General features: G+C 43.5%; 4 protein-coding genes across 4 annotated transcripts; 2 read left to right on the top strand and 2 right to left on the bottom strand.

The window, feature by feature from the left end:
• Positions 1-2,048: 2,048 nt before the first annotated feature.
• Positions 2,049-4,339, top strand: LOC127344263 (sm-like protein LSM3B). The gene is made up of 3 exons (XM_051370494.2): positions 2,049-2,291; positions 3,448-3,543; positions 4,048-4,339. The coding sequence occupies exons 1-3, from the start codon at positions 2,172-2,174 to the stop codon at positions 4,126-4,128; spliced, it is 297 nt and encodes a 98-aa protein (XP_051226454.1). The 5' UTR covers positions 2,049-2,171; the 3' UTR covers positions 4,129-4,339.
• Positions 4,340-4,741: 402 nt separating this feature from the next.
• On the top strand, positions 4,742-5,552 carry LOC127344269 (protein BOLA2). Its single transcript, XM_051370503.2, has 3 exons — positions 4,742-4,896; positions 4,986-5,008; positions 5,109-5,552. Exons 1-3 carry the CDS (start codon positions 4,834-4,836, stop codon positions 5,299-5,301), a joined length of 279 nt encoding a protein of 92 aa, XP_051226463.1. The 5' UTR covers positions 4,742-4,833; the 3' UTR covers positions 5,302-5,552.
• Positions 5,553-7,487: 1,935 nt separating this feature from the next.
• On the bottom strand, positions 7,488-8,501 carry LOC127339977 (uncharacterized). Its single transcript, XM_051365763.1, has one exon. The coding sequence runs from the start codon at positions 8,499-8,501 to the stop codon at positions 7,488-7,490; it is 1,014 nt and encodes a 337-aa protein (XP_051221723.1).
• A 166-nt stretch (positions 8,502-8,667) lies between these two features.
• Positions 8,668-12,764, bottom strand: LOC139830117 (uncharacterized). Its single transcript, XM_071827575.1, has 3 exons — positions 12,381-12,764; positions 11,611-12,109; positions 8,668-9,013 (listed from the first exon to the last, which is right to left on the bottom strand). Exons 1-3 carry the CDS (start codon positions 12,762-12,764, stop codon positions 8,994-8,996), a joined length of 903 nt encoding a protein of 300 aa, XP_071683676.1. The 3' UTR covers positions 8,668-8,993.
• Positions 12,765-25,459: the final 12,695 nt, after the last annotated feature.

Genomic DNA, 25,459 nt, shown 5'->3' with positions numbered 1-25,459 from the left:
CGCGCGCTGCTTTCTTTTGAAAGGCGTGGGCTTTTGCTCGTCACGTCAAATCTTGCCCTTCGTCAGAGTGAAAGATGTGGTGGTTTCATCCTGCTGCATCTTTGTATTACCACTCTTCTCCCCTTTCCATGAATCCATGATGTGCTAATTTCGTGTCGAAACGCTAAAGGCAGACCGACGCTACTCGTAGCTTCTTTTCGTCCCGTTCAACGGCAGCATCAAGTAAACGTTTGCAGCGTCAGGCCCGAGAAAGCTCGAAACTTTCGGGTGAGATCCATCCATCCATCCAAGAAGAACAAGCCGTATGTTCAGACTTCAAACGAAGCACAAGGAAACATAACTTAATGGAGCAGATTTGTCAACGGCGCAAATATCCGTCACCTGTCGATAGATCGGGTACAGCTAGCTAACTGCCCCATGCTGATGACATCTGAATGCGCCGGCCTAAGGATTATCCGCTCAGAAAAAGCCGTGTGGATCATCATCCGATGGATGGCGTTCAATATGTTTCATGTGTGGATAAAACAAATCTGGGCGGACAGCGGTAGTTCGATTGCAATTCGGATTTGGAAGGGTCCAGAAGCAAGACGACGATAGGGACAAGGTACAGAGAGGACGACAAGCGGTGAGGTAGCAAAATGGAACAAAGTTCAGTCTGATCCGTTGTTTTCTTCTGTACGAGATAAGCATATGTAAAACCAGGGCAGCTTAAGAACCGAACAATCTTGATCGTAGTTTAGTTGAATGGAAGAGGCCCAATGTACGCCCGTGACGGCGAAGAAAATGACCTGTGTAAATGGTGCTGTGAACTCGAGTTTGGTACACATCAATATAATAGTGAAAACGCAGAAATCCTAACAAACATGACCAAATCAAAGTTAATTAGATCACACGTAAAGTTTAATTAGAATGCTATTGTACCACTGACGGAAGACCCCACTCTTGTTCTCCATGCATACGAATTTGAAAAGGTGTAAATAGATATTAAAACTCATACTTTTGTCGTTTTAAACTGAGATGGAGGCAAATTTTCATGTGATTTGCTCCATTCTTTTGAACCAAAAGGATGAAATAGTGCCACAATAGTATTTTTTTATCCCTATGTTATTCGTCCACTTTTTCTTTGAACCAAACAAGTCATACCTACATCGGCATAATATTCCGTCACATTGCTCAAATGTATGTGTTATATGATGTGCCTAATAAAGGGGAAGGTACCTTTCAAGGATTTAGAAGGATAACAGATGAGGAAATTCATGATCTCACAATCCACGGATTCAATACTCCTCTAGTGCCGGTGGCAACGCGAGGAAGTGTGCCAACTTTGGTATTTTAACATCTTGGAAGGAGAGTTCATAGTGACCGAATTAACATGGAGGAGGAAGTACCCTGAACTATCTAAGAGGCTTGGAGCAATACCACTAAGGATGTGGCTATCCACACCCTGATGCCGTACGTGTTGTTCTAAATATAACCTTTTTATATGAATAATAAAGGTTACAATACATCGTACATGGCTTCAAACCATGGATCAAGAAGTGCCTATCTACATAAAAATAAGAAAATGATGGAAGGAACTATTTAAGAAGATACCAAGATGGTACGCTTATCCCTCGACAACTCTGACTCGAAGGTACTGCATCTACAATCTTCAAGGGCCTCTTTTGTGCTCCATTGCAGCTAATGTCCTGCAAATGGCTCTCCAAACTATCTATCTGACATATGCAATGCCTATGAGGATGTCACCAAACTGTTCTACTCAGCAGTTTGTTAGCTTCTTTTTTAGGGGGAGCAATTTTGTTAGCTTGCATCAGGTCCTAATAAAACATATAAACCCTGTTCTTCAACAGGTAATCCTGGTTTGGGCTTAGCCTTTTTATTGGTCGTTTGGGCTTAGTCTAAGCGGCAGTACAAATCGGTAGCTGGAGCGTCAAACCTGGGCTTAAAATAAGCCCACCAGGCCCGTGAACACATGCCCGGGTGATATTGCGCAGTGACGTGGCCCTAGGCCGGTAAACCAGAGGCCCAGCACGCAGCACGGCATCCACCACCCAAAATCGCGAGCATCTCCGGAGCGCCGACGGCGAGTTCGATTGGGTAGGCGGAAGCTAGGGTTTAGGTCTTGGTTCCGGAGAGCGACAGGAGTAGAAGCGTCGGCGGAGGCGGAGGCGATGGCGTCAGCGGAGGAGGAGATCGCGGTGAAGGAGCCCCTGGATCTGATAAGGCTCAGCCTCGACGAGCGCATCTACGTCAAGCTCCGCTCCGACCGCGAGCTCCGCGGCAAGCTCCATGTAAGCGCTCCGGATTCTCTTCAGATTGCTTGTTGTAGCCTGCGCGGCCTATTCCTGTTTCTGGTTCACGGGGGGTGGAACAAATTCCTGGTTACACTGGCCTGCAGTGCAGCGATTCGTTTTGCGCGAGGAGGGAGGAGCTTTTAGGCTCCTGATTCCGTCCCCTTTTTGTTTGTTTAGGTCTTATATCCTTGCTGCTTCTAGTACTGTCATCACTGAAGCAAATGCGAGCTAAAGCCTAATGTAATTTAGGAGCTTAATGCGTTCATGTGCAAGAGCAGAAAAATACCATGGTAGCAAGTTCACACAGATAAAAATAAGCACTTTAATAACATAAAACATAGGGCGTTCAACAGGTTTCTTTGTAACACTGGTTACACTGGCCTGCTGTGATTCGTTGTGCGCTAGGAGGAGCTTTTAGGCTCCCGATTTTGTCCCCCTTTTGTTTGTTTAGGTCTTATATCCTCGCTGCTTTTAATACTGTCGTCACTGAAGCAAACGCAAACTAAATGTGTCGGTTTATGCCTAATGAAATTTAGGTGCTTAATGCGTTCATGTTGAAGGACAGAAAAATACCTTGGTAGCAAGCATTTCAATAACATAGAACATAGGGCATTCAACAGGTTTCTTTGTAACACTGGTTACACTGGTCTGCAGTGATTCACATGCACAAGGAGATGAGTTTTTAGGTTCCCATTTTCATCTCCTTTTTTTTTTCCTGTTTAGGTCATATCCCCACTGTTTTCTCCAAATATCTTCACTGTGCTTCATACCCAAAGTGATCCAAATGTGTCAGTTTAATTGTACTGCGATGTAAAATGTTTGGTATGTTTTTGTGCAATATAACAGAAAAATGTGTTGGTAGCGATTCGACATAGATAATGACAACCATCTCAATAACAGAATACTGCGAGGGATAGCAGGTTGGTTGGTAGCATGGGATGAGTTCTGGGTGTATGTGCTTGTTATTTTAAGTATGCCTTTGGCAACATGGTGATTTTTGTTTACTAATTTGTTGAGAATTATCGGGATCACAACGTGATATATATGATGTGCATGTTTCAATCCTATGTTGCGCTGCTCTGCAATGGCTTTGCTGTTAATACATGTAAGGCATAGTGGGATGATAGCTGCTGATGTCTCCCTTGTTGCCCAGGCATATGATCAGCACTTAAACATGATCCTTGGAGATGTTGAGGAGATTGTAACAACTGTTGAAATCGATGATGAAACATATGAAGAAATAGTGCGGGTAAGTTTTTGACCTTTTGTTCTTATTTTGTGATTACTTTGTGATGTCAACACTTCTGGAGGTCATGTTAGGAATGTCCGACACAGACCACCATCGACGAATGATGGCAATTGTTGCATGAAAATGTCCAATTTTGGGATTTGTTCAGCGTGTGTATTTGAAATGTATGAGTAATATTGCCCAAGGCATGCCAAAACATCCTTGCACACATGTTTCTCATGGATTGCCAGTATTTCATGGATTTCTGACATTATTATCCACTAAATATCATAAAAAACAAGGCGTATTGAACCTTCAATATCCTGGAGCTCTGTGAGTCTGATATAGTCTGGCGTTTTATCCATTGAATATCACGAGGGAATAGTTATTTGAATCTTTAATAACCCTGGAGCTTTATGAATGACTTGTTTTGGATGTATGTAATTATACAAGACAAGCTTATCTTTAAATTTGTCAGGAATATGTTGGTATACTAACTACTTGCAAATGCTGTACATTTGGCAGACTACCAGGCGTACCATCCCCTTCCTTTTTGTCCGAGGAGATGGTGTTATATTGGTTTCTCCGCCTCTGCGAACTGCGTGAGCCATGAAGTTTGATGGGAGGATCCTGCTGATTGCCAACTATGAATGATGTGCATTTGGTCAGCTGATGAAATGGATTGTGCGTTATCTGTTGCACTATCATTGTTGGACTGTAGTCTTAGCCTGTGATACAGCTGTGTAACAACTCCTTGTGTTTGAATTTATTGACTGAGCTGATAATATGGATTATGTGTTATGTGTTGCACCATCAATCTTGCTTGGATTAACAGTATGTGGTCTTGCACACTTGCAAGCTCTGTGATCGTTTTGTTGTACTAATAGGTGCATAGATTGGTAAAATCTACCATCCACTGCATCTGGCGTGGTCTTGCACTCTCGCTGGAATCTTTTGCTTCTTTGAACTGTTGCTTGATGCTTAGAAGCGTTGTTATCTCAGTTCTCAGCACTGCAATTCTGAAATATGAGATGTTCCGTGAAATTCACCAGCCATGGAAAACCAGGAATTGTTCGATTCCCAGGCCACTATGGCTCCTGGAAAAACAAGCAGAACATCGTGATTCCCTCAGAAAAAAAAGAAGAGAACACCGTGAAGGGCAAATTCGTGATTCTGCAGAGACGGAGACCACATCTGAAATATTCTTCCTGGCAAGTTGAACAAGGTAGATAAACGGGGACAGGCCAAACTGGAAGTCGCCTTCTTTGCTTACCTTCGCTCCGCCGGAACAGATTCGCCGCTTCGCCATCCATGGGCGTCACCAAGGAGGACGTGGAGGCCGCCGTCGCCGCCGCGCTCAGCCCGACCCATCTCGTAAGCCTCCTTCCCATCCCCCTAAACCCCTCCCGCCATGCGCCTTCTCCGCCTTAAACCCTAACTGCTGTTCTTGCTTCGATTTTCAGGTGGTCACCGATACATCCGGCGGGTAAGCAGCCCACACAAATCCGTCGAAACTTTTCCTTTCTTGTTTCTAATCTTGTTCGATTGGTAGTCTTGATGTGGTTGGTTGATTCGTTGGTGCCAAGGTGCGGCGCGAGCTACGAGATCGAGGTGGTGTCGGACAAGTTCGAGGGGAAGCGGCTGCTGGAGCGGCACCGGATGGTCAACACCGCGCTGGCGCCGCACATGGCCGAGATCCACGCCGTCTCCATCAAGAAGGCGCTCACCCCGGCGCAGGCCCAGCCGGAGCCCGCCGCCGCCGACAAGGCGCAGGCTTGATTTCGCTCGCTACAAGCACAATCGTCGTCTCTGTCTGAATAATGTAGTAGCGGATGCATTTGCAGAACTGGAACTTTCGTAGTACCGATGCTCTATGCTGCTTAACTGATTAGATTTCACTGCGCCGTGCCTATGTGAATGTGATTACTCAATCTGCTTGCTGTAATCTGTTCCGCTGAATCATGTCCCTGAATCATAGTATGTCATATATGGTACGCGGTGATGAATCTGATGACGTTTTATCGCTGCAAGTTTGTTGGTTGGATTGCCGTCTGATATAGTACTGTTACTTTGGAGTTCAGATAGCACATTGTTTTCTCTCCATGATGAAGCCTACAAACGTTCCAGGTTGCTGCTGCTGCCGTGTTGGACTGCCATATATTCCAAATATCTCCAAAGGCATTGGAAAATAGCATATGCCTAGCCTGTGTTGGTACCTGCATCGTACGTAATTCTAGTGGATTCGGTAAAATAGAAACAACGCACTCTATCTTTCTGATTCTGTTTCTCGGCTCAGATGGATAGGTACTTCCGCTGCCATATCTAATTCAACATTTAGGAAAAACTAACCTGAAATACAAAATAATTCTGTACCATCAGATTCATCGAAGACCACAAAAGGATGACAGCCATACTAACACAACCAATGGTGACCCGCTCCACTGCACTGAAGAGAAGAAGCCGCGTCTGCTATGGGAGGAGCAGACATATGTCCCTCTCAGGCTCTCACAAAGACGAGCTCACAAACATTCTAATCAATTGAGAACATCAATACTCAATACTGCTAATTTTTTTTTATTTCATGTATGGAACTACCATGGTAATTTTTTTTTATTTCACCATTAGTAGGTAAAATGTGATGGGAAAATGAGAAATTAACCCAAAAGAGGAAGGCGACACCATGTTGAAATGGCATCAGATTCTTTTGATGCAAAAAATGTACTAGTAACTGTTTTAAGCCTCAATGTGCCTGCAAAGTTACATATTCGACATCCGAATGCTTCAACTTAAGTTTTAATGCGCATGGCGTCTATTTTCCAACCTACCTCATAAGGTCAGAAATGTAGATACTAATTTACGCATACAAGAAGATGGCAACAATATAAATTTCGTGTGTTGCTACTTATTAAAAGTATGGGCATCACCATCTATATCTATCAGGATTCACATATAACTTCTTCAAATTGTTTTACTAAATCTGACAGCAACCACAACATTAATGGCCATACAAAAAAAAACATTGCTAGTGTCAAAGTTTGTATCGACCTGTCCAAATTAGGGAATATTACAGTTCCAATGTAAATGCTAAACCAGTTTGTCTTACATTATTTTACTAGTTTCTCTCTTATATAGTCCCATTGGGCCTAACTGTACTTTATACAGGTATATAGGAAATAAAATCAGAACATCAAAGAAAACCAAAGGTATAAAATTGGGGCATCTAGCTAAGAACATAACTGTTGGAAAAAAGCTAACAACAGATAGTTCTATCTCCTATAAGATACATTGTTTCCTGCCTCAGCAACTCACATAACTACGGACTGCTTTGCAATTTTTTTTTAAAAAAACCACAGATGTGGAAAATCTCAGTAACCACTAGGACTGAACTGAAGAACTAAAAATTTCGAAAAGTGGCTAGCATACATTTTAAGGCATATAGTCAGCTGACTCCTTCCTACCAATAACTTTTAAGATTAACAGTGGTAAACACTGTCCTAAAAAACAAGTATATACTGAATAAATATATTACATTTGTTCCTCCAGATGTGTCAATGAAGTTTCAATTTGACATATAAAATGCTCCGGTTCAAGTCCATTCTAGTTTGTTGTCGATTTCCACCTGTGGTGTGGCTTATGCTAAAAAAAAACCTATGTACAGTGTAAAGAGAACCATAGTAAACTACCATGGTAGTTCCTTAGAGGGCCGTTCAACTTGATTACATAGAAAACAATGTGGCTTTAAGTTATAAGTTTATGGGGAAATTCAAGTTGATAGTGACACTTCAGAAGTACAGTAAAGTAATTCTAGCAAACCATGTATAGAAAATAACTGGAATCAATTTCGTAAGTACGGTTACCTTCGTATAGAAACTTGTGAATGGATGATAGGTGCCCATATAATTATTTTTGCTTCTAAAAAGTTCCTTAGACTGCATCGACTCAAGTTGAACCATGAAAATATAAGATTACACCCGTACAAATATTGCAAGAACACTCTCCACATATTGCACTACATGTGGCATCGCCGTGTAATTCACAAATATCTTCTGCGGTATAACGGACTTGCTCAACATCCATGTAGCAACGCCATAAGGATTAGGATTCCTCTCCCATATTTCGAGGCAGCGTTGGTTGTAGTCAGCACCATGGAAAGCAGCTAAGCCAAGACCGTCATCCTCCGCTTGGATGATCTGAACAGTGTCAACACGTTTAGCCCTAAAAGGATTCACGATCACAGCTAGCCTTTGTTTATCCGTATCAAACGCAACTATAGCACTGCTACTCAACCAGTAAAGGGCGCTACCAACAAGTGTGCTTGAACTGGAAATATCCATACAAATACCCCTGTACTTATCTGGAAGAACTGTTGAGGTGAGATCACCCCATAAGCCGGTGTTGGAGGAGTAAACACCCGTGACGGTTTGATCGCCATCGCCGACATAGGTGCGCAGCAGGACCACTTTAAAAGGCCACAACTGACAGCTACCATGGACGTGACCCTTGTCGTTGGCAGACAGCGCCGCCACGGTGTAGATTATGTAGATCTCTGGTGGAAAGTCCACAAGGCTGCAGTTGTTGGTGATGGGGTCCCACACCATGACTTGATGCTTCCGCCAGTTGAGGAGGAGCACACGTCCATGGCGACACTCGGCCAAATCCCAGCCCAGCCAATTGTTGAGCCGTAGGGAGAAGCACTTGGGAGGTATGCGGCAGGGTGAGTCCAGCGTCGGTGTGAAGATAATGCTCCAGCCAGGTTGCGAGAAGACGCCTAGGTGGGGAGGCCTCTGGTGGTGGAGATGGAAGCGTTGGAGAAAGTGGGAGTCGGCCGTGAGACGCCGCCAACGCTTGCAGACAAGCGAGTCACGCAGGAGGTAGGACTGCTGTGGGGGCAGGCGAAGTAGGATCTCGTGGAGTAGGTCGTCGTCTTCCAGAGGAGGTGACAGTACCACGGATGACGGTCGGCACCGGTGGCTGGTCATGTCACTCCATGAAGTTGCTATTGGAGAAGGGAGGTATTGTCGAGGCTGCTGAACCGCGATGCCTTGAATCTATATTGCTGCGTATATTATAGTAAGTCAGGGGTTGGAGTACAACACGTAGAGATCTAGTATTGCAATACAAGGAAATCCTAGGATCAGCACGGCGTTGGCAGGTAGTAAAACATATATCAAATGTACTCAACACCATTGGCAAACCATAATTTGGCGCCAGCACCAAGTCAAACTGGAGGTCCATTGTCAAGGCCAACACTGCCGACATAACCCAACCATTTCAGACTTCAGTTAACAAGTACATACTGACATACTATTAGATACAGATAGATAGATTGATAGATGAAGCACTACGCCAGTCAACATATTAGTTGATTTCCGCAGGACAGCTGCAGTACATGTAGCCATACACATTGACATAATCAGACTTCAGTCGCATCCCAGGCTGCGCACATCATCCAGAGAATAGCTGCTCCTGCTTCAAACTGCTAATGGCACCTCTGCACAAACACATGTTACATTAGTTAATTCAGCAGTGTGGCTCATTATTTTTAGCCAGAACATTTGAACACTAATAGGTAAAATACTACTCCCTCCATCCCACGAAAGTCGTCTTAGATTTGTCAAAATTTGGATATATCTAGACACTATCTAGTATGTGTGTAGATACATACAGATTTAGACAAATTCTAGACAAGTTTCATGAGACGGAGGGAGTATTAGAAAGCGATAAAAGAGGAAGATCAGCATGAACAAACTAGCAACCTGAAATACAAAATAATCCTGTACCAGCAGATTTTTCAGAAGAGAACATGCAACTAGTTTTAAGCTTCAATGTGCAAATCAAGCTGCCAATTTGACACCCATTTAGTGTGTTTCTTGTCTACTTCAAATTTGAGGCAGCTCTAGCGATAAAACCACTTCACTGGATTATGCACATGTACAAGATGAAGACAGCAATAAACTTCTCTCGTATCTATAGGCATAAGCAACAGCAAAATTCAGGTTCATACGAAAAATAATATTGCTGGTGTGTATTGATATGTAAATCCTAGTTCTACGACGTGACATCACCTAGTACACAGATCAATGGTCTCATATTATATTACTGGTTTATATTGTAAATAGTCCGATATAACCAGTATGGGACACAAGTAGAGGATACCACAATTAGAACTCTCAGCTAACAACAAAAGCTTTATAAAAATGGCTTCTATTTCCTGTAGGCTACTGTTTCCTGATGCATACTAATGCCCCTTTCAACAACTGACGAATACACATACCATCTGCTAAGACTACAACAATCATGACACGTGAAAAAAACCCAGTTGTTCTCATATTATAGTATTACTAGTTAATCTCTTAAATAGTCCAATATGACCCTACAGAAATCAGCACATCAAGGAAAATAAGGCATATATATCGGGGCATCCTACTAACAACAAAAATATTGTAAAAAAGCTAACACAAATATAATTCTATCTCTCGCGCGATGATTCTTGAGTCAGGACCTGACATATATGTGGAACACTTATCCAGACCACAACATACATAACACATGAAAATTCAGAACCACATTGGACTGAACAACTGAAAATGCGAAAAAGCGGCAAGTGTACAGTTTAAGCCATGCAGTCACATGCAAGACAAACTTTTCAACAAAAGATGAAATAGTGAAACATGTATACCAGTGTGATTAATAGCAAGATCAACAATGATAAACACTATCTTACAAAAACAATTATTAACAAGAGAAACACAACTATATTTCAGCATTCAAATGTGCCAATAAAGTTCCCATTTGACATACAAGATACTCCAGTTAAGTCTACTTCATAGATTGTTTGTTGTCAATTTTCACTTCTTATGTGGCTCATGCTGAAAATAAAATGTAATGTAGTAGTTGTACAAAGATGATCAACTGTAATTATAGTGGTAGTTCCGTAGATACACCAGATGCTTCTACCCAGTTGCCAATTATATTCAACCTGCAGCCAAGTTGCCGATGTGACACACCAGGTGCTTAAACATAAGTTTTTAGTGCTTCTGTTGTCTACTTCAAATCTAAGGAAGCTCATGGTATCCGATCAGCACAATTGATGTACATGTACAAGAAGAGGACATCGATAAATTTTTGTTTTATCTATAGTCATCATGATTTTATATCTATAGGCAGCAGCAACCACAAAAATCATGTTCATAAAAAATATATACCTGGTGCGTATTGATATGTAAATCCTAGTTCTACGATGTGGCATCAGCTAGTATACAAATCAATGATCTTATATTATATTACTGTTTATCTCATACATAGTCTGATATAACCCTACTATATTAGACACAACTAGAGAAACAGCAGAGCCCAGCTAACAACAGAAATTTCATAAAAATGGCTAACAACAGAAATGGCATTCCATCTCCTGTAAGCTTGCTACTTCCTGACGCATACAAATGATCCTTTCAGTAACTGACGAATACGCAGACCACCTTCCAAGACCACAGCAATCATAACATGTGGAAAAATCAGTCACACCATGCTGGACTGAATAAATGTTCTATCACATATATGTATTTCAAGCCCTCCTATACTCAAGCACTTGCATGACAACTCCTCAACAAACAGATAGAAATAGAATAGTACTTCCACTACTTATTTTATAAGGTACGATAGATATTATAGATTTACGGTTAATACCAAGATCAGCAGTGATAAAAAAAAAAACTCAAACAAGTACCGAGTGTCCAAATAGAACTGTATTACTCCCCAAATCTGCCCAACTAAATTGCTCGTTTGTCATAGTCTCCAACTCAAGTATACTTTGTACTTTGATTGTTGCCAATTTCCACCTTGTATGTGGCTTATGCTGGGTATTTAATTGTGTGCAGGTGAACAATAATACACTACAACGGTAGTAACATAGACACCCGCAGTTCAATGATAACATACAGACATAAAAGACAACAAGGCTATAAGTTCATAAAATAAAAAAGTTCAGTTGATAGTTCACAGTTCAGAAGTACATTGGTTATTCCTATGAAAAATAATTGGATTTAGGAGTCCTGCAATGTTATGACGAGCAGACGAGAAAGTAGTTACCTTCGGCATAGAAACTTGTGAAAGGACGATAGATGCAATTATCTGTGCTTTCGAAAAGTTTCTTAGGCTGCAATGATTCAAGCTGAATCATGTAGACAGATGACTGCACCTGCAATAAGATTGCCTGAACATCCTCCATATAGTGCAGTATATATGATTTGCCATCAATCCTAGACTCCAATCCAAGAATCTTCTGCAGTTCAACAGTCTGCCGCAACACGCCCGTGGGAAATCCATAAGAATCAATCTTCCTGTCCCAGATTTGCAAGCAGCGGCGGTAATGGAAGTCGCACAAAGCAGCAAAGCCAACAGTGCCATCCTCTGCCTGGATGATCTGAAGATTGCCACCGCGAGGAGCACCAGCAAACCTCCCGGTCACAGCTGCTCTCTGTGCCTCCAAATCAAACTTAAGCATGAAAGTGCTTTCCAGCAGCCAGTAAAGGGTGTTACCAACAAGTGTGCGGCGAAGAGCGATGTCAATAGCCCTGCCCGAGAAAACCTGTTGAGATGAGATCGCTCCACATGTCGGTCTCGGAGGAGTAAACACTAGCCAATACTTCGGTTCATAATCATCATCTTCATCCGAAAGATCATCGTCGTGCTCGTTGCGATGATCGCAACCACTTTAAAAGGGCTTGAGTGGCAGGCGCCATGCACGTGCCCCGATCGCCGGCGGCGCGAGCACCGCCACTGTGTATCCCCATGTGGCTGAACTGCGGCGGAAAGGCCACAACGCGGCGGTCATCAGTGATGGGGTCCCACACAATTACCCGACTCCGCATGTCGTCGTTGATGAGCACGCGTCCGTGGCGGACGTCGAGGCACATCTGGCTGGATCTGATACGTGGGCGCATGGAGAAGCGCTCAGGAGGGATGCGGTAGGGCGGGTCCAGAGTGGAACTGAACGACATGCCGCCCCTAGTACATGAGAAGACGCCTAGAAGGGGCGGCTTTTGGTGGTGGATGGGGAAGCGGCGGAGGAACTTGGGGTCGGTGGCAAGGCTTCGCCAGCGCTTGGAGACGGTGGACGCACGCAGGAGGTAGGGCGGCTGCGGTGGGAGGCGCAGCATGATCTCATGGAGGAGATCGTCGACATCCAGCGGATGCACCACTTCCGGCGACAACGGCAAGGGTGGGCGGCGGCGGCGGCTCATGTCGCCCTCACCCCTCGGTCGCTATTGGATTGGGGGACTGGAGAGAGAAATCCTTATTCAACCCTACCAAACCCTATTTGACACTTGGTCAGAATTTGTTGCCTAATATAGCACTAGTTCATTTTGAGCACTAACAGTGTTAAACAACATGAAAAGACACTTTTGACCCTGGTGCACTATGTGGCCAATTTTTTAAAGACAAGCAAAAATACTGTGCCGTATTTGTTCATGGACTTTAATTGAAAAACTCCGTCATCGGAATTTAATTCAAAATGCTCAAAAGTTGGGCAAAATCTCCCCTGTAAGTTGACACCATATCCCCGCACACAGTTCATACCTACATGGAGAATAGATCGCAAAACATCTACAAGTACCATAACATCCAGGTTCACACATGTCACATCCGTGTTCACATTCACCACATACAGCACATAATTTCTCCTTCACGACATTGCGAGTATTTTCTCTTGTACTGCATTTTTTTTACGGAAAATCACAATTAGCCGTATTTACGAAGGTATCAAATATTCTTTTCATTTTCATTCCCTTACATCCAGTAGCCAAATTCATTTCCTATAGGAGCAAATCGGAAGAATCATTCAGTATTCATACATTTTTTTTTTTTGGAACATGGACGTCATTGTATGAATTCAGCTCGAAAAGGAAGCAAGAGAAGCAAATCACAAAAACTAATCATACAAACTTATCTGAAACGTGGACGTAATTGGAGGAGCAGGCGACGCTCGTTGCAGGCACTCGCGCTCGCGGAGATGGTGATGTCGACGCATTTCTGTAGGAGCAGGTGCTCCACTCAAGGCTTCCGCGACGGCGCTGGCGGAGGAGGAAGTGCTGGAGCGCAGGCTCGAGGGTGCACCAGCCGAGCCACTCGTCGCCGACCACCACGACGGCGCGGCCGCGCCTTGCCAGCCCTCCGCCGCCATGCCGGGCTCGCCATCCATATCCTTGACCCTAACCTGTCCGCCCTCCACAGCCACCCCCTAGTCTCCCATAGCTCTCAGCCTCTTGCCACTGCTTCTATGCGCCGGCGCCGCCGCCGCCGCCGCCGCTAGAGCTCTTTTATCGGCTGAGTCGGGGGACATGGACGAAGGTTAGATTTCTTTTCCCCAGCATTACATAGTGGTTAAGTGAAGGGGTATTTTTGTCTATGAGAAGAAAAAACAATCACGGCAGAGGACCAGAGGTAACGGGCTGGACGGCGATGCAGATATTTTGACTATGTTAAATAGGTAAATTTATTTTTACAGGATCAAATGGGAAGTTCTAATGAAAAAATATCTCAGCCACCTCTCCCAAACCGCCTTCGGTTAAAGCGTCTAAGAGCATGTCTAACCGACCCGGTATCAAAAAAATTGTCACGCACGAACCAACCCCTTATTTCATCCCGTATTTAAAAAAAATGCAAAACCCGGAAGAATTTATAGATAGTTCTTCATATTGACCATAGATAGAGGATATACAAAATTGCGTGATTCTACTGGATCGCGACTTCTACAATGCTAGGGATCCGTCGAGGATGATGATTTTTGCAGTGGCGGCGGCCTCCGAGCCTTCATCTCCTTGACGGCGTGATGGCCTGCGCCGCCTCCTCCACGTCCGCACGAGCCTTGTCGGCGGCCTCCTTCTTGGACGCGGTCACCGCCTCCAAGAAGAAGGGGTCCTCCCCCTCCTCCGCCTCCTCTTCCTCGTCGCCGGCTCGCGGCGCTCCGCCGCTGGAGCTCCCCTCCCATGCGGCCTTCCACGCGCGCTCCTGCTCTCACGCGCTCCGCCACTTCTCGAAATCGTCCGCTCATCGGCTTCAACGGCGGGTCGACCTTGTGGTAGCGCCCGCCCTCCGCAAAGTCCCGGAGCGTCGGCGGCATCCACTCGGAGCCGACGTACTTGCACGCCGCACGCCGACTCCCGGCGGCGGAGAATTTGCAGTGGCAGCGCCACGCCTCCTCCACTGTGGCCGGCTCGCGGGAACGCTTCGATCCGGCGGCGGGCGAGAGGCTGCTCCTACGCTGTGCGCTCATGGCTGACGGCGGTGCAAATGCGGCGGCGTGCGCGTGGGAATTCCTCCCAGGAGTGGTTATGGCTGGCGGCAGCGCACGACGGGGCTAGGGTTGCGAGTGAGGGGTTGGAGCCCCACTCGCACCTTCACCCTCTATTTGTAGGGGGCGGCGGGGTGAGTTTGACGGGCCCCGTATTCTGCCGATACGGGTCGGAAGCTCAGATCTGACATACCGCGAAGTACCTATTCGCATCCTGGAAGAAGCTTTCAGAACCACCCGTACCCGAAGTATCAAGTTTCTGAAGATCCAATGGAGTAATCACACTGAAGAAGAAGCCACATGGGAGAGAGAAGACTTTATGAGGACTGAGTACCCAGATCTCTTTAGTACCTAGTTTTCTCAGATCTCGGGACGAGATCTTTTGTAAGGGGGAAGGGTTTGTAACATCCCAAGTTTCAACAATAATAAACAAGAGAGATATTTTCCCCAAAGTCAACATTTGCAATTAACAAAAACTTTTTCTATGCATATAAGTGCCACATATAGGTTCATGCAATTGAGTGATTTTCTTTGGTGCAATTGCCATGATGAGTGTTGGTATGCTTAACCATTGCTATGTGAACCCTAATCAAGATCACTAAACCCTAATTTGAAGGGAATTGGAGAAAATGGGAAAAACCCATTTTCCACTCACATACACATTATGCAAAATATCAAATCCTCAACCAAGGCCAAGATTGCTTGCTCCCTTGCTTCTAAAATACTTCAATATGATAAACTAACACTTTTGCATCCTTGAATCAAGAATCAAATACCAAGAAATCAAAAATCCTACATACATATGATAATGGTCACTTCTCCCCAAAATATTTTCTTCACCTCTTTACCCCCCTGGCTTTCTCAATTCTTGAACTAAACTTGGTCAACCAAAGCCCTGCCATCCAAGACCATGTCAAGGTGAGCAACTTTGATGTTGACCATCATGACTAGAGTTGACTAGGTTGACAAGAATAATAGTGTCAAGAAGGGATGCTGAAATAAAGAGAAGATCATGTCACTTTTGACATTTTGCAAAACAACTCCAAATTGAGTGCCACCACCACCAATACTTCACATTAATTATATAAATGAGATTCACCAAAATGATTTCCAAAATTCAAATAAAATTCTCTTGCGGCCATTATGTCGAACAGGTGGCAGGCATGATTTCCAAATTGAGTTACACACTATTGTCCACTGGTTTCTTCACTAAACCCCTTTTAACTTTGATCATTACACTCTCTTACAGCCCCTGCATGATCCCAGTACTTGCCTTGGTCGATTAAAGTGAGAGGAGGAAGAAGAAAAACCCTAAAACTATGCCATGTCATGTACCCCGGCCACCTTTGGGCATCCCTCTCTCTGGCCTCCCTCTCAACCTTTCCTCTTGTCTTCAAGCATCTCTGAAGCACAAGGATCACGCCAGTACCACTCGATCGATCGCCAACGCACCCCATTGGCCGGAACGCCCGCGTCCAAAACCTTGCCAGCACACGCCCGTGCACGCGGTGAGCGCGCACTGGCCGCGCCAGGACGCCGTGCACTCGAGCGCGACCGCCCTCCCCCTGCATCCCTACCACGGCGTTGAGCAGCTACTCCCCGCCCTCTACAAGCTAGACACAAGCCCAGGCCTGCCCCTGCACCTTCGCCGTCGTCCTCGACCGAATGATGCCGCACGCCCTGCCGCAAACCCTGCACGCTCCCGAGCCATCCCGTCGCCTTTCTCCTGCGCCAGCCAGCCGTTGAGCATCGCCAGGACGACGCCTACAAGATGCCGTCCTCGCCTTGCCCTTTCGACCGACGGAGAGGCCACGCCGACGACGCTCCTCCGCAGCACCTCACGGCCTCCATCGCCTGCTATAAATAGAGCTCCTCCGCCCACCATTTCTTCACACACTTTGCTCCCCTCCCTTCTCTGAACAAGCTCCCCACCTCAATTTAGCACCACCTCGCCGGAGCTGCTCGAATCGCAAGCTCGAGTCCGCCGGAGCCCGCGGAAGCTCTGCTTCGATTGGCGCTTCCCCGAGCGCCGCCGCTGCTCCCAGGACTTCCTCATCTACTACACCTTCTCCGCGCCTACTGCTAGACCCCTGCAACGGCCTGGTACTCCCTCCCACCCCCTAGGCTCGCCGCCAGGGAGCTCGCCGCTCGTCGGTGACGACGACGCTCACACGCCGTCGATCTTCTTTCTAATCCTACGGTCGAAATGGAAAATAACGTTTCGCTGTTTAAAGAGGCGCCGACTGGTGGCTGATACGTCTCCAACGTATCTATAATTTCCGATGTTCCATGCTTGTTTTATGACAATACCAACATGTTTTGTTCACACTTTATATCATTTTTATGCGTTTTCCGGAACTAACCTATTGACGAGATGCCGAGAGGCCGATTCTTTGTTTTCTGCTGTTTTTGGTTTCAGAAATCCTAGTAACGAAATATTCTCGGAATCGGACGAAATCAACGCCCAGGTTCCTATTTTTCCCGGAACCATCCAGAACACACGAGAAGGGCCAGAGAAGGGGGACAGGGCCACCAGACCACACCCCGGCGCGGCCAGGGAGGGGGGCGCGCCCCCCTATGGTCTGGGCAGCCCGTGGCCCCTCCGACTCCGACTCTTCGCCTATTTAAGCCGTCGTGACCTAAAACCTCGACACCAATTGACGAAACTCCAGAAAGACTCCAGGGGCGCCGCCACCGTCGCGAAACTCCAATTCGGGGGACAGAACTCTGTTCCGGCACCCTGCCGGGACGGGGAAGTGCCCCCGGAAGGCTTCTCCATCGACACCGCTGCCATCTCCACCGCCATCTTCATCACCGCTGCTACTCCCATGAGGAGGGAGTAGTTCTCCATCGAGGCTCGGGGCTGTACCGGTAGCTATGTGGTTAATCTCTCTCCATGTACTTCAATACAATGATCTCATGAGCTGCTTTACATGATTGAGATTCATATGAGTTTTGTATCACAATTCATCTATGTGCTACTCTAGTGATGTTATTAAAGTAGTTCTATTCCTCCTGCACGTGTGTAAAGGTGACTAGTGTGTGCACCGTGTGGTTCTTGTCGTAGGCTATGATCATGATCTCTTGTAGATTGTGGAGTTAATTATCATTATGATGGTATTGATGTGATCTATCTGGTTATGTTGATCTATCTACACTATAAGGTTACTTAAATATGAACAAATTGTGGAGCTTGTTAACTCCGGCATTGAGGGTTCGTGTAATCCTACGCAATGCGTTCATCATCCAACAAGAGTGTAGAGTATGCATTTATCTATTCTGTTATGTGATCAATGTTGAGAGTGTCCACTAGTGAAAGTATAATCCCTAGGCCTTGTTCCTAAATACTGCTGAGTTACTATCGCTTGTTTATCGTTTTCTTGCGTTACTATTTTGCAATACTACCACCATCAACTACACGCCAGCAAGCTATTTTCTGGCACCGTTGCTACTGCTCATATATATTCATACCACCTGTATTTCACTATCTCTTCGCCGAACTAGTGCACCTATTAGGTGTGTTGGGGACACAAGAGACTTCTTGCTTTGTGGTTGCAGGGTTGCATAAGAGGGATATCTTTGACCTCTTCCTCCCTGAGTTCGATAAACCTTGGGTGATCCACTTAAGGGAAAACTTGCTGCTGTTCTACAAACCTCTGCTCTTGGAGGCCCAACACTGTCTACAGGAAAAGGAGGGGGAAGTAGACATCAAGCACTTTTTAAGGCGCCGTTGCTTGGGAGGAAAGGTAAAAGGTACTCACACTCCGGACCTCGGCTACCAAGCTATTTTCCGTCATTGTAAGTACTCGAAGCTATTTCCTTTAGATCCTGCAATTGCAACTTTTTGTTTCTTGTTTACACTAGTTAGGCATAATGGAAAACAACAAAAAAATTGGTGAGCTTTTTAGTCTTTTTCCTGATTTAGAATTGTTTGATGCAAAAATTAAAAAACCTATGGAACCTTATTTGCATGTTAGTAGCGATGTTATTAGTATGAATGCAATTACTGCTAATGCTATGAAAAAGTCTAAGCTTGGGGAAGCTAGTTTTTGTGATCTTTTTAGCTTCCCATCTTTAGGGGAGAAAATTTGTTCTGATAATGCTTTATCTCCCATATGCGATACCTCTAATGATGCTCCTGATATTTTGAATCCACCTGCTGAAAGTATTCCGTATAAAATACCTATGAAAATTATTGAACGTGTTATGGACAATCACTATAAAGGGGATGGAACAGTCCATCCTAGAGATCATTCTTGTTTTTGCACGAATTATGTGGGTTATTCAAGTGTGCAGTATCTCTATGGATGAAGTGAAGAAGAAGCTATTCTCGGTTTATTTGTCACGGTAAAGCGGCGCATTGGTATAAATTGTTAGAGAATAGGCATTCTCTTGGTTGGGAGGAAATTGCATCTCTCTTTTATTCTAAATTTTATCCTCCGCATGAAGTGCATATTGATAGGAATTATATTTATAACTTTTATCCTCGTGATGGAGAGAGTATTTCTCAAGCGTGGGGGAGATTGAAATCTCTAATGCTCAAATGTCCCATTCATGAGCTCCCCCGTAATGTTATTGTTAATAATTTTTATGCGAGGCTTTCAGGACAACACAAGGACTATCTGGACGCGTGTTCGGAGGGATCTTTCACAAGCAAGGAGGTTGAAGCTAAGTGGGACCTTCTTGATCGGATTGAGGACAACGCTGAAGGATGGGAGAACAATGAAGGTAAAGAGTCAGGTATAAATTATGATTATGAATGCATTGAAGCTTTTATGGATACCGATAAATTTCGAAATATGAGTGCTACTTATGGTCTTGACTCTCAAGTTGCTGCAAATCTTTATAAAGCCTTTGCTTCTCATTTTGAATTGCCTAAAAATAATTTTGATAAGTATCATGAACCTTTTAAAGAGGCTTGCATGAAGAATGAAATTGTTGTTAATTATTGCAATAAGCATGCTCAAACTCCTAAGAATGCTATTTCCTATAAGCATGTTAATTTTTGTGGAATACATAGACCTTGTGGAATTAATCAAATCAAAGATGAATATTGTATCCATCATGCTAATGAAAAAACTAGAAAGTGGTTTAGGGCTATAGATGATCTTGGTAAAAAAGTTTGTGCCCTCTATCCTTTTATTTGTGAAGTTTGCCATGAAGTGGGTCATTTTAATTTTCAATGCTCCTCCAATGATAATTTGAACCCAATGAGTGCTGCAAATTTGTATTGTGATGATGAAATTACTCCTAATCAGCATGATGAACTTACTTTATTTTTGGGGTGTGAAGAACTGTCGAGAAAAATCTCTTTGTTACATATGAGTGATCTTGATATTGATGATGTCCTGCATGGGTGTTTTTCTTATTGCATTGATAATAGCCATACAAATACTTACATACAAAATATTTTAGAAGATGACACCTTGCCAAAATATGATAGGACCGCTGTGTGTTTTCAACTAATTAATGAAAAGGAGGGATTCCCCCAAGTTTCTTCTATTATTTCTGAAAGTAAATCAGGTTATGCGGACAAGCCACCCCTCAAGCCTCTTCCTCCTAAAGAAGGGAACGAGGAGAAGGAAGAGAAGAAGAAAAAGAAGGGAACAAAGAAGAAGAAGAAGAAGGGGAATAAAAAGAAAGAGGTAACATCATATCCCCGCGTATATGAGATAACAATAGGTAACCGTAAGTATGTTGCTCCTAATGATTATTGTGATAATGAATCTGAATATGATGATCTTCCTATGCCCTTTACATACATTAGCAATCATGATTTGAATGAGCACACTACTTTTGATATTGCAAATCTCTGGGAAACTAATTCTGAAAATGATGATGATAATAATTGCCATAGTGTCAGTACTATCCATGCTTCCTCCCATAATGATATAGAAAGCTCTAAGCTTGGGGAAGAGGTGTTTGCAAATCCTTTAGCTACTGGTCATTATGTTCTTGATACATCTCCTTCTAATAACAATAATGGTGTGGACACAGATAAACCGATTGTGAAGGATAACTATTCTATTTCTTATGATGACACTATGCCTCCGATCTCTAATGATTATTATAAAGAATGCTATGATATAGGTTCTAACTATCCTTATGAAACTTGTCATAGTCATGATTGGATTACCAAAAGCAATTCCCTTAATAGGCAACTTGTTTACCATGTTCAAATTCTTGATAATAATCTTGCTCCAATTACTATTAATGAGAATAACTCTTCTTATGCCAAATTTAATGATACTTCTATGCATATGAACCATGATAAGAATGTTTTAAGTGATGGGTATATTGTGGATTTCATCAATGATGCTACTGAAAGTTATTATGAGAGAGGGAAATATGGTCGTATGCATCTTAATAATATTAAGTTTCCCCTCTTTATGTTGAGAATCTTGAAGTTACTCGTGTTTTATCCTCTTATGCTTGTCACTTTGTTCTTCATGAATTCATTTGTGTACAAGATTCCTCTTCATAGGAAGCATGTTAGACTTAAATTTGTTTTGAATTTGCCTCTTGAAGCTCTCTTTTGCTTCAAATACTATTTCCCGCGAATGGATTATTAAAACTGCTGAGCCCATCTTAATGGCTATAAAGAAAGAACTTCTTGGGAGATAACCCATGTGTTATTTTGCTACAGTAATTTGTTTTTATTTTGTGTCTTGGAAGTTGTTTACTACTGTAGCAACCTCTCCTTATCTTAGTTTTGTGTTTTGTTGTGCCAAGTGAAGCCTCTAATCGAAGGTTGATACTAGATTTGGATTTCTGCGCAGAAACAGATTTCTATCTGTCACGAATCTGGGCTGTTTTCTCTGTAGAAAAATCAGAAAAATATGCCAATTTACGTGCGTGTTCCTCAGATATGTACGCAACTTTCATTAGTTTTGAGTTTTCTGATCTGAGCAACGGAAGTATTTATTAGAAATTCGTCTTTATGGACTGTTCTGTTTTGACAGATTCTGCCTTTTATTTCGCATTGCTTCTTTCGCTGTGTTGGGTGGATTTCTTTGTTCCATTACCTTCCAGTAGCTTTGAGCAATGTCCAGAAGTGTTAAGAATGATTGTGTCACCTCTGAACATGTGAGTTTTTGATTATGTACTAACCCCTCTAATGAAGTTTATGAGAAGTTTGGTGTGAAGGAAGTTTTCAAGGGTCAAGAGAGGAGGATGATATACTATGATCAAGAAGAGTGAAAGCTCTAAGCTTGGGGATGCCCCGGTGGTTCACCCCTGCATATTCTAAGAAGACTCAAGCGTCTAAGCTTGGGGATGCCCAAGGCATCCCCTTCTTCATCGACAACATTATCAGGTTCCTCCCCTGAAACTATATTTTTATTCCGTCACATCTTATGCACTTTACTTGGAGCGTCTGTATGTTTCTTGTTTTTGTTTTTATTTGAATAAATGCTTGTATGGGAGAGAGACACGCTCCGCTGGTTCGTATGAACACATATGTTCTTAGTTTTTAATTTTCATGGCGAAGGATGAAACTGCTTCGTTAATTATTATATGGTTGGAATTGGAAAATGCTACATGTAGTAATTGGTATGATGTCTTGAATAACTTGATACTTGGCAATTGTTGTGCTCTTGTTTAAGCTCTTGCATCATATACCTTGCACCTATTAGTGAAGAAATACATAGAGCTTGTTAAAATTTGGTTTGCATAAGTGGTTTCTCTAGAGTCTAGATATTTTCTAGTAAGATGTTTGAACAACAAGGTAGACGATGTATAGTTTTATAATGCTTGTAATATGTCTTTTATGTGAGTTTTGCTGTACTAGTTCGTGCTTGTGTTTGCTTCAAACAACCTTGCTAGCCTAAACCTTGTATCGAGAGGGAATACTTCTCATGCATCCAAATCCTGAGCCAAACAACACTATGCCATTTGTGTCCACCATACCTACCTACTACATGGTATTTTCCGCCATTCCAAAGTAAATTGCTTGAGTGCTACCTTTAAAATTCCATCATTCACCTTTGCAATATATAGCTCATGGGACAAATAGCTTAAAAAACTATTGTGGTATTGAATATGTAATTATGCACTTTATCTCTTATTAAGTTGCTTGTTGGGCGATAACCATGTTCACTGGGGACGCCATCAACTACTCTTTGTTGAATTTCATGTGAGTTGCTATGCATGTCCGTCTTGTCTGAAGTAAGAGCGATCTACCACCTTATGGTTAAGCATGCATAATGTTAGAGAAGAACATTGGGCCGCTAACTAAAGCCATGATCCATGGTGGAAGTTTCAGTTTTGGACATATATCCTCAATCTCAAATGAGAAAATTATTAATTGTTGTTACATGCTTATGCATAAAAGAGGAGTCCATTATCTGTTGTCTATGTTGTCCCGGTATGGATGTCTAAGTTGAGAATAATCAATAGCGAGAAATCCAATGCGAGCTTTCTCCTTAGACCTTTGTACAGGCGGCATAGAGGTACCCCATTGTGACACTTGGTTAAAACATGTGCATTGTGATGATCCGGTAGTCCAAGCTAATTAGGACAAGGTGCGGGCACTATTAGTATACTATGCATGAGGCTTGCAACTTGTAAGATATAATTTACATGATACATATGCTTTATTACTACCGTTGACAAAATTGTTTCATGTTTTCAAAATAAAAGCTCTAGCACAAATATAGCAATCGATGCTTTCCTCTTTGAAGGACCATTCTTTTACTTTTATTGTTGAGTCAGTTCACCTATCTCTCTCCACCTCAAGAAGCAAACACTTGTGTGAACTGTGCATTGATTCTTACATACTTGCTTATTGCATTTGTTATATTGCTCTGCATTGATAACTATCCATGAGATATACATGTTACAAGTTGAAAGCAACCGCTGAAACTTAATCTTCCATTGTGTTGCTTCAATGTCTCTACTATGAATTTATTGCTTTATGAGTAACTCTTATGCAAGACTTATTGATGCTTGTCTCGAAAGTACTATTCATGAAAAGTCTTTGCTATATGATTCAATTGTTTACTCATTGCATTTACATTGTTTCGAATCGCTGCATTCATCTCATATGCTTTACAATGGTATGATTAAGATTATGTTGGTAGCATGTCACCTCAGAAATTATCTTTTATCGTTTACCTACTCGAGGACGAGTAGGAACTAAGCTTGGGGATGCTGATACGTCTCCAACGTATCTATAATTTCCGATGTTCCATGCTTGTTTTATGACAATACCAACATGTTTTGTTCACACTTTATATCATTTTTATGCGTTTTCCGGAACTAACCTATTGACGAGATGCCGAGAGGCCAGTTGCTGTTTTCTGCTGTTTTTGGTTTCAGAAATCCTAGTAGCGAAATATTCTCGGAATCGGACGAAATCAACGCCCAGGTTCCTATTTTTCCCGGAACCATCCAGAACACACGAGAAGGGCCAGAGAAGGGGGACAGGGCCACCAGACCACACCCCGGCGCGGCCAGGGAGGGGGGCGCGCCCCCCTATGGTCTGGGCAGCCCGTGGCCCCTCCGACTCCGACTCTTCGCCTATTTAAGCCGTCGTGACCTAAAACCTCGACACCAATTGACGAAACTCCAGAAAGACTCCAGGGGCGCCGCCACCGTCGCGAAACTCCAATTCGGGGGACAGAACTCTGTTTCGGCACCCTGCCGGGACGGGGAGGTGCCCCCGGAAGGCTTCTCCATCGACACCGCTGCCATCTCCACCGCCATCTTCATCACCGCTGCTACTCCCATGAGGAGGGAGTAGTTCTCCATCGAGGCTCGGGGCTGTACCGGTAGCTATGTGGTTAATCTCTCTCCATGTACTTCAATACAATGATCTCATGAGCTGCTTTACATGATTGAGATTCATATGAGTTTTGTATCACAATTCATCTATGTGCTACTCTAGTGATGTTATTAAAGTAGTTCTATTCCTCCTGCACGTGTGTAAAGGTGACTAGTGTGTGCACCGTGTGGTTCTTGTCGTAGGCTATGATCATGATCTCTTGTAGATTGTGGAGTTAATTATCATTATGATGGTATTGATGTGATCTATCTGGTTATGTTGATCTATCTACACTATAAGGTTACTTAAATATGAACAAATTGTGGAGCTTGTTAACTCCGGCATTGAGGGTTCGTGTAATCCTACGCAATGCGTTCATCATCCAACAAGAGTGTAGAGTATGCATTTATCTATTCTGTTATGTGATCAATGTTGAGAGTGTCCACTAGTGAAAGTATAATCCCTAGGCCTTGTTCCTAAATACTGCTGAGTTACTACTGCTTGTTTCTTTGTTTCTTTGCGTTACTCTGCTGCAATACTACCACCATCAACTACACGCCAGCAAGCTATTTTTCTCGGCACCGTTGCTCTTTGCTCATATATATTCATACCACCTGTATTTCACTATCTCTTCGCCGAACTAGTGCACCTATTAGGTGTGTTGGGGACACAAGAGACTTCTTGCTTTGTGGTTGCAGGGTTGCATAAGAGGGATATCTTTGACCTCTTCCTCCCTGAGTTCGATAAACCTTGGGTGATCCACTTAAGGGAAAACTTGCTCATTGTTCTACAAACCTCTGCTCTTGGAGGCCCAACACTGTCTACAGGAAAAGGAGGGGGAAGTAGACATCAAGCACTTTTCTGGCGCCGTTGCCGGGGAG

Source organism: Lolium perenne, chromosome 3, assembly GCF_019359855.2.
Source record: "Lolium perenne isolate Kyuss_39 chromosome 3, Kyuss_2.0, whole genome shotgun sequence".
Taxonomy (NCBI): domain Eukaryota; kingdom Viridiplantae; phylum Streptophyta; class Magnoliopsida; order Poales; family Poaceae; genus Lolium; species Lolium perenne.
This window is presented reverse-complemented; position numbering and strand designations above follow the sequence as displayed.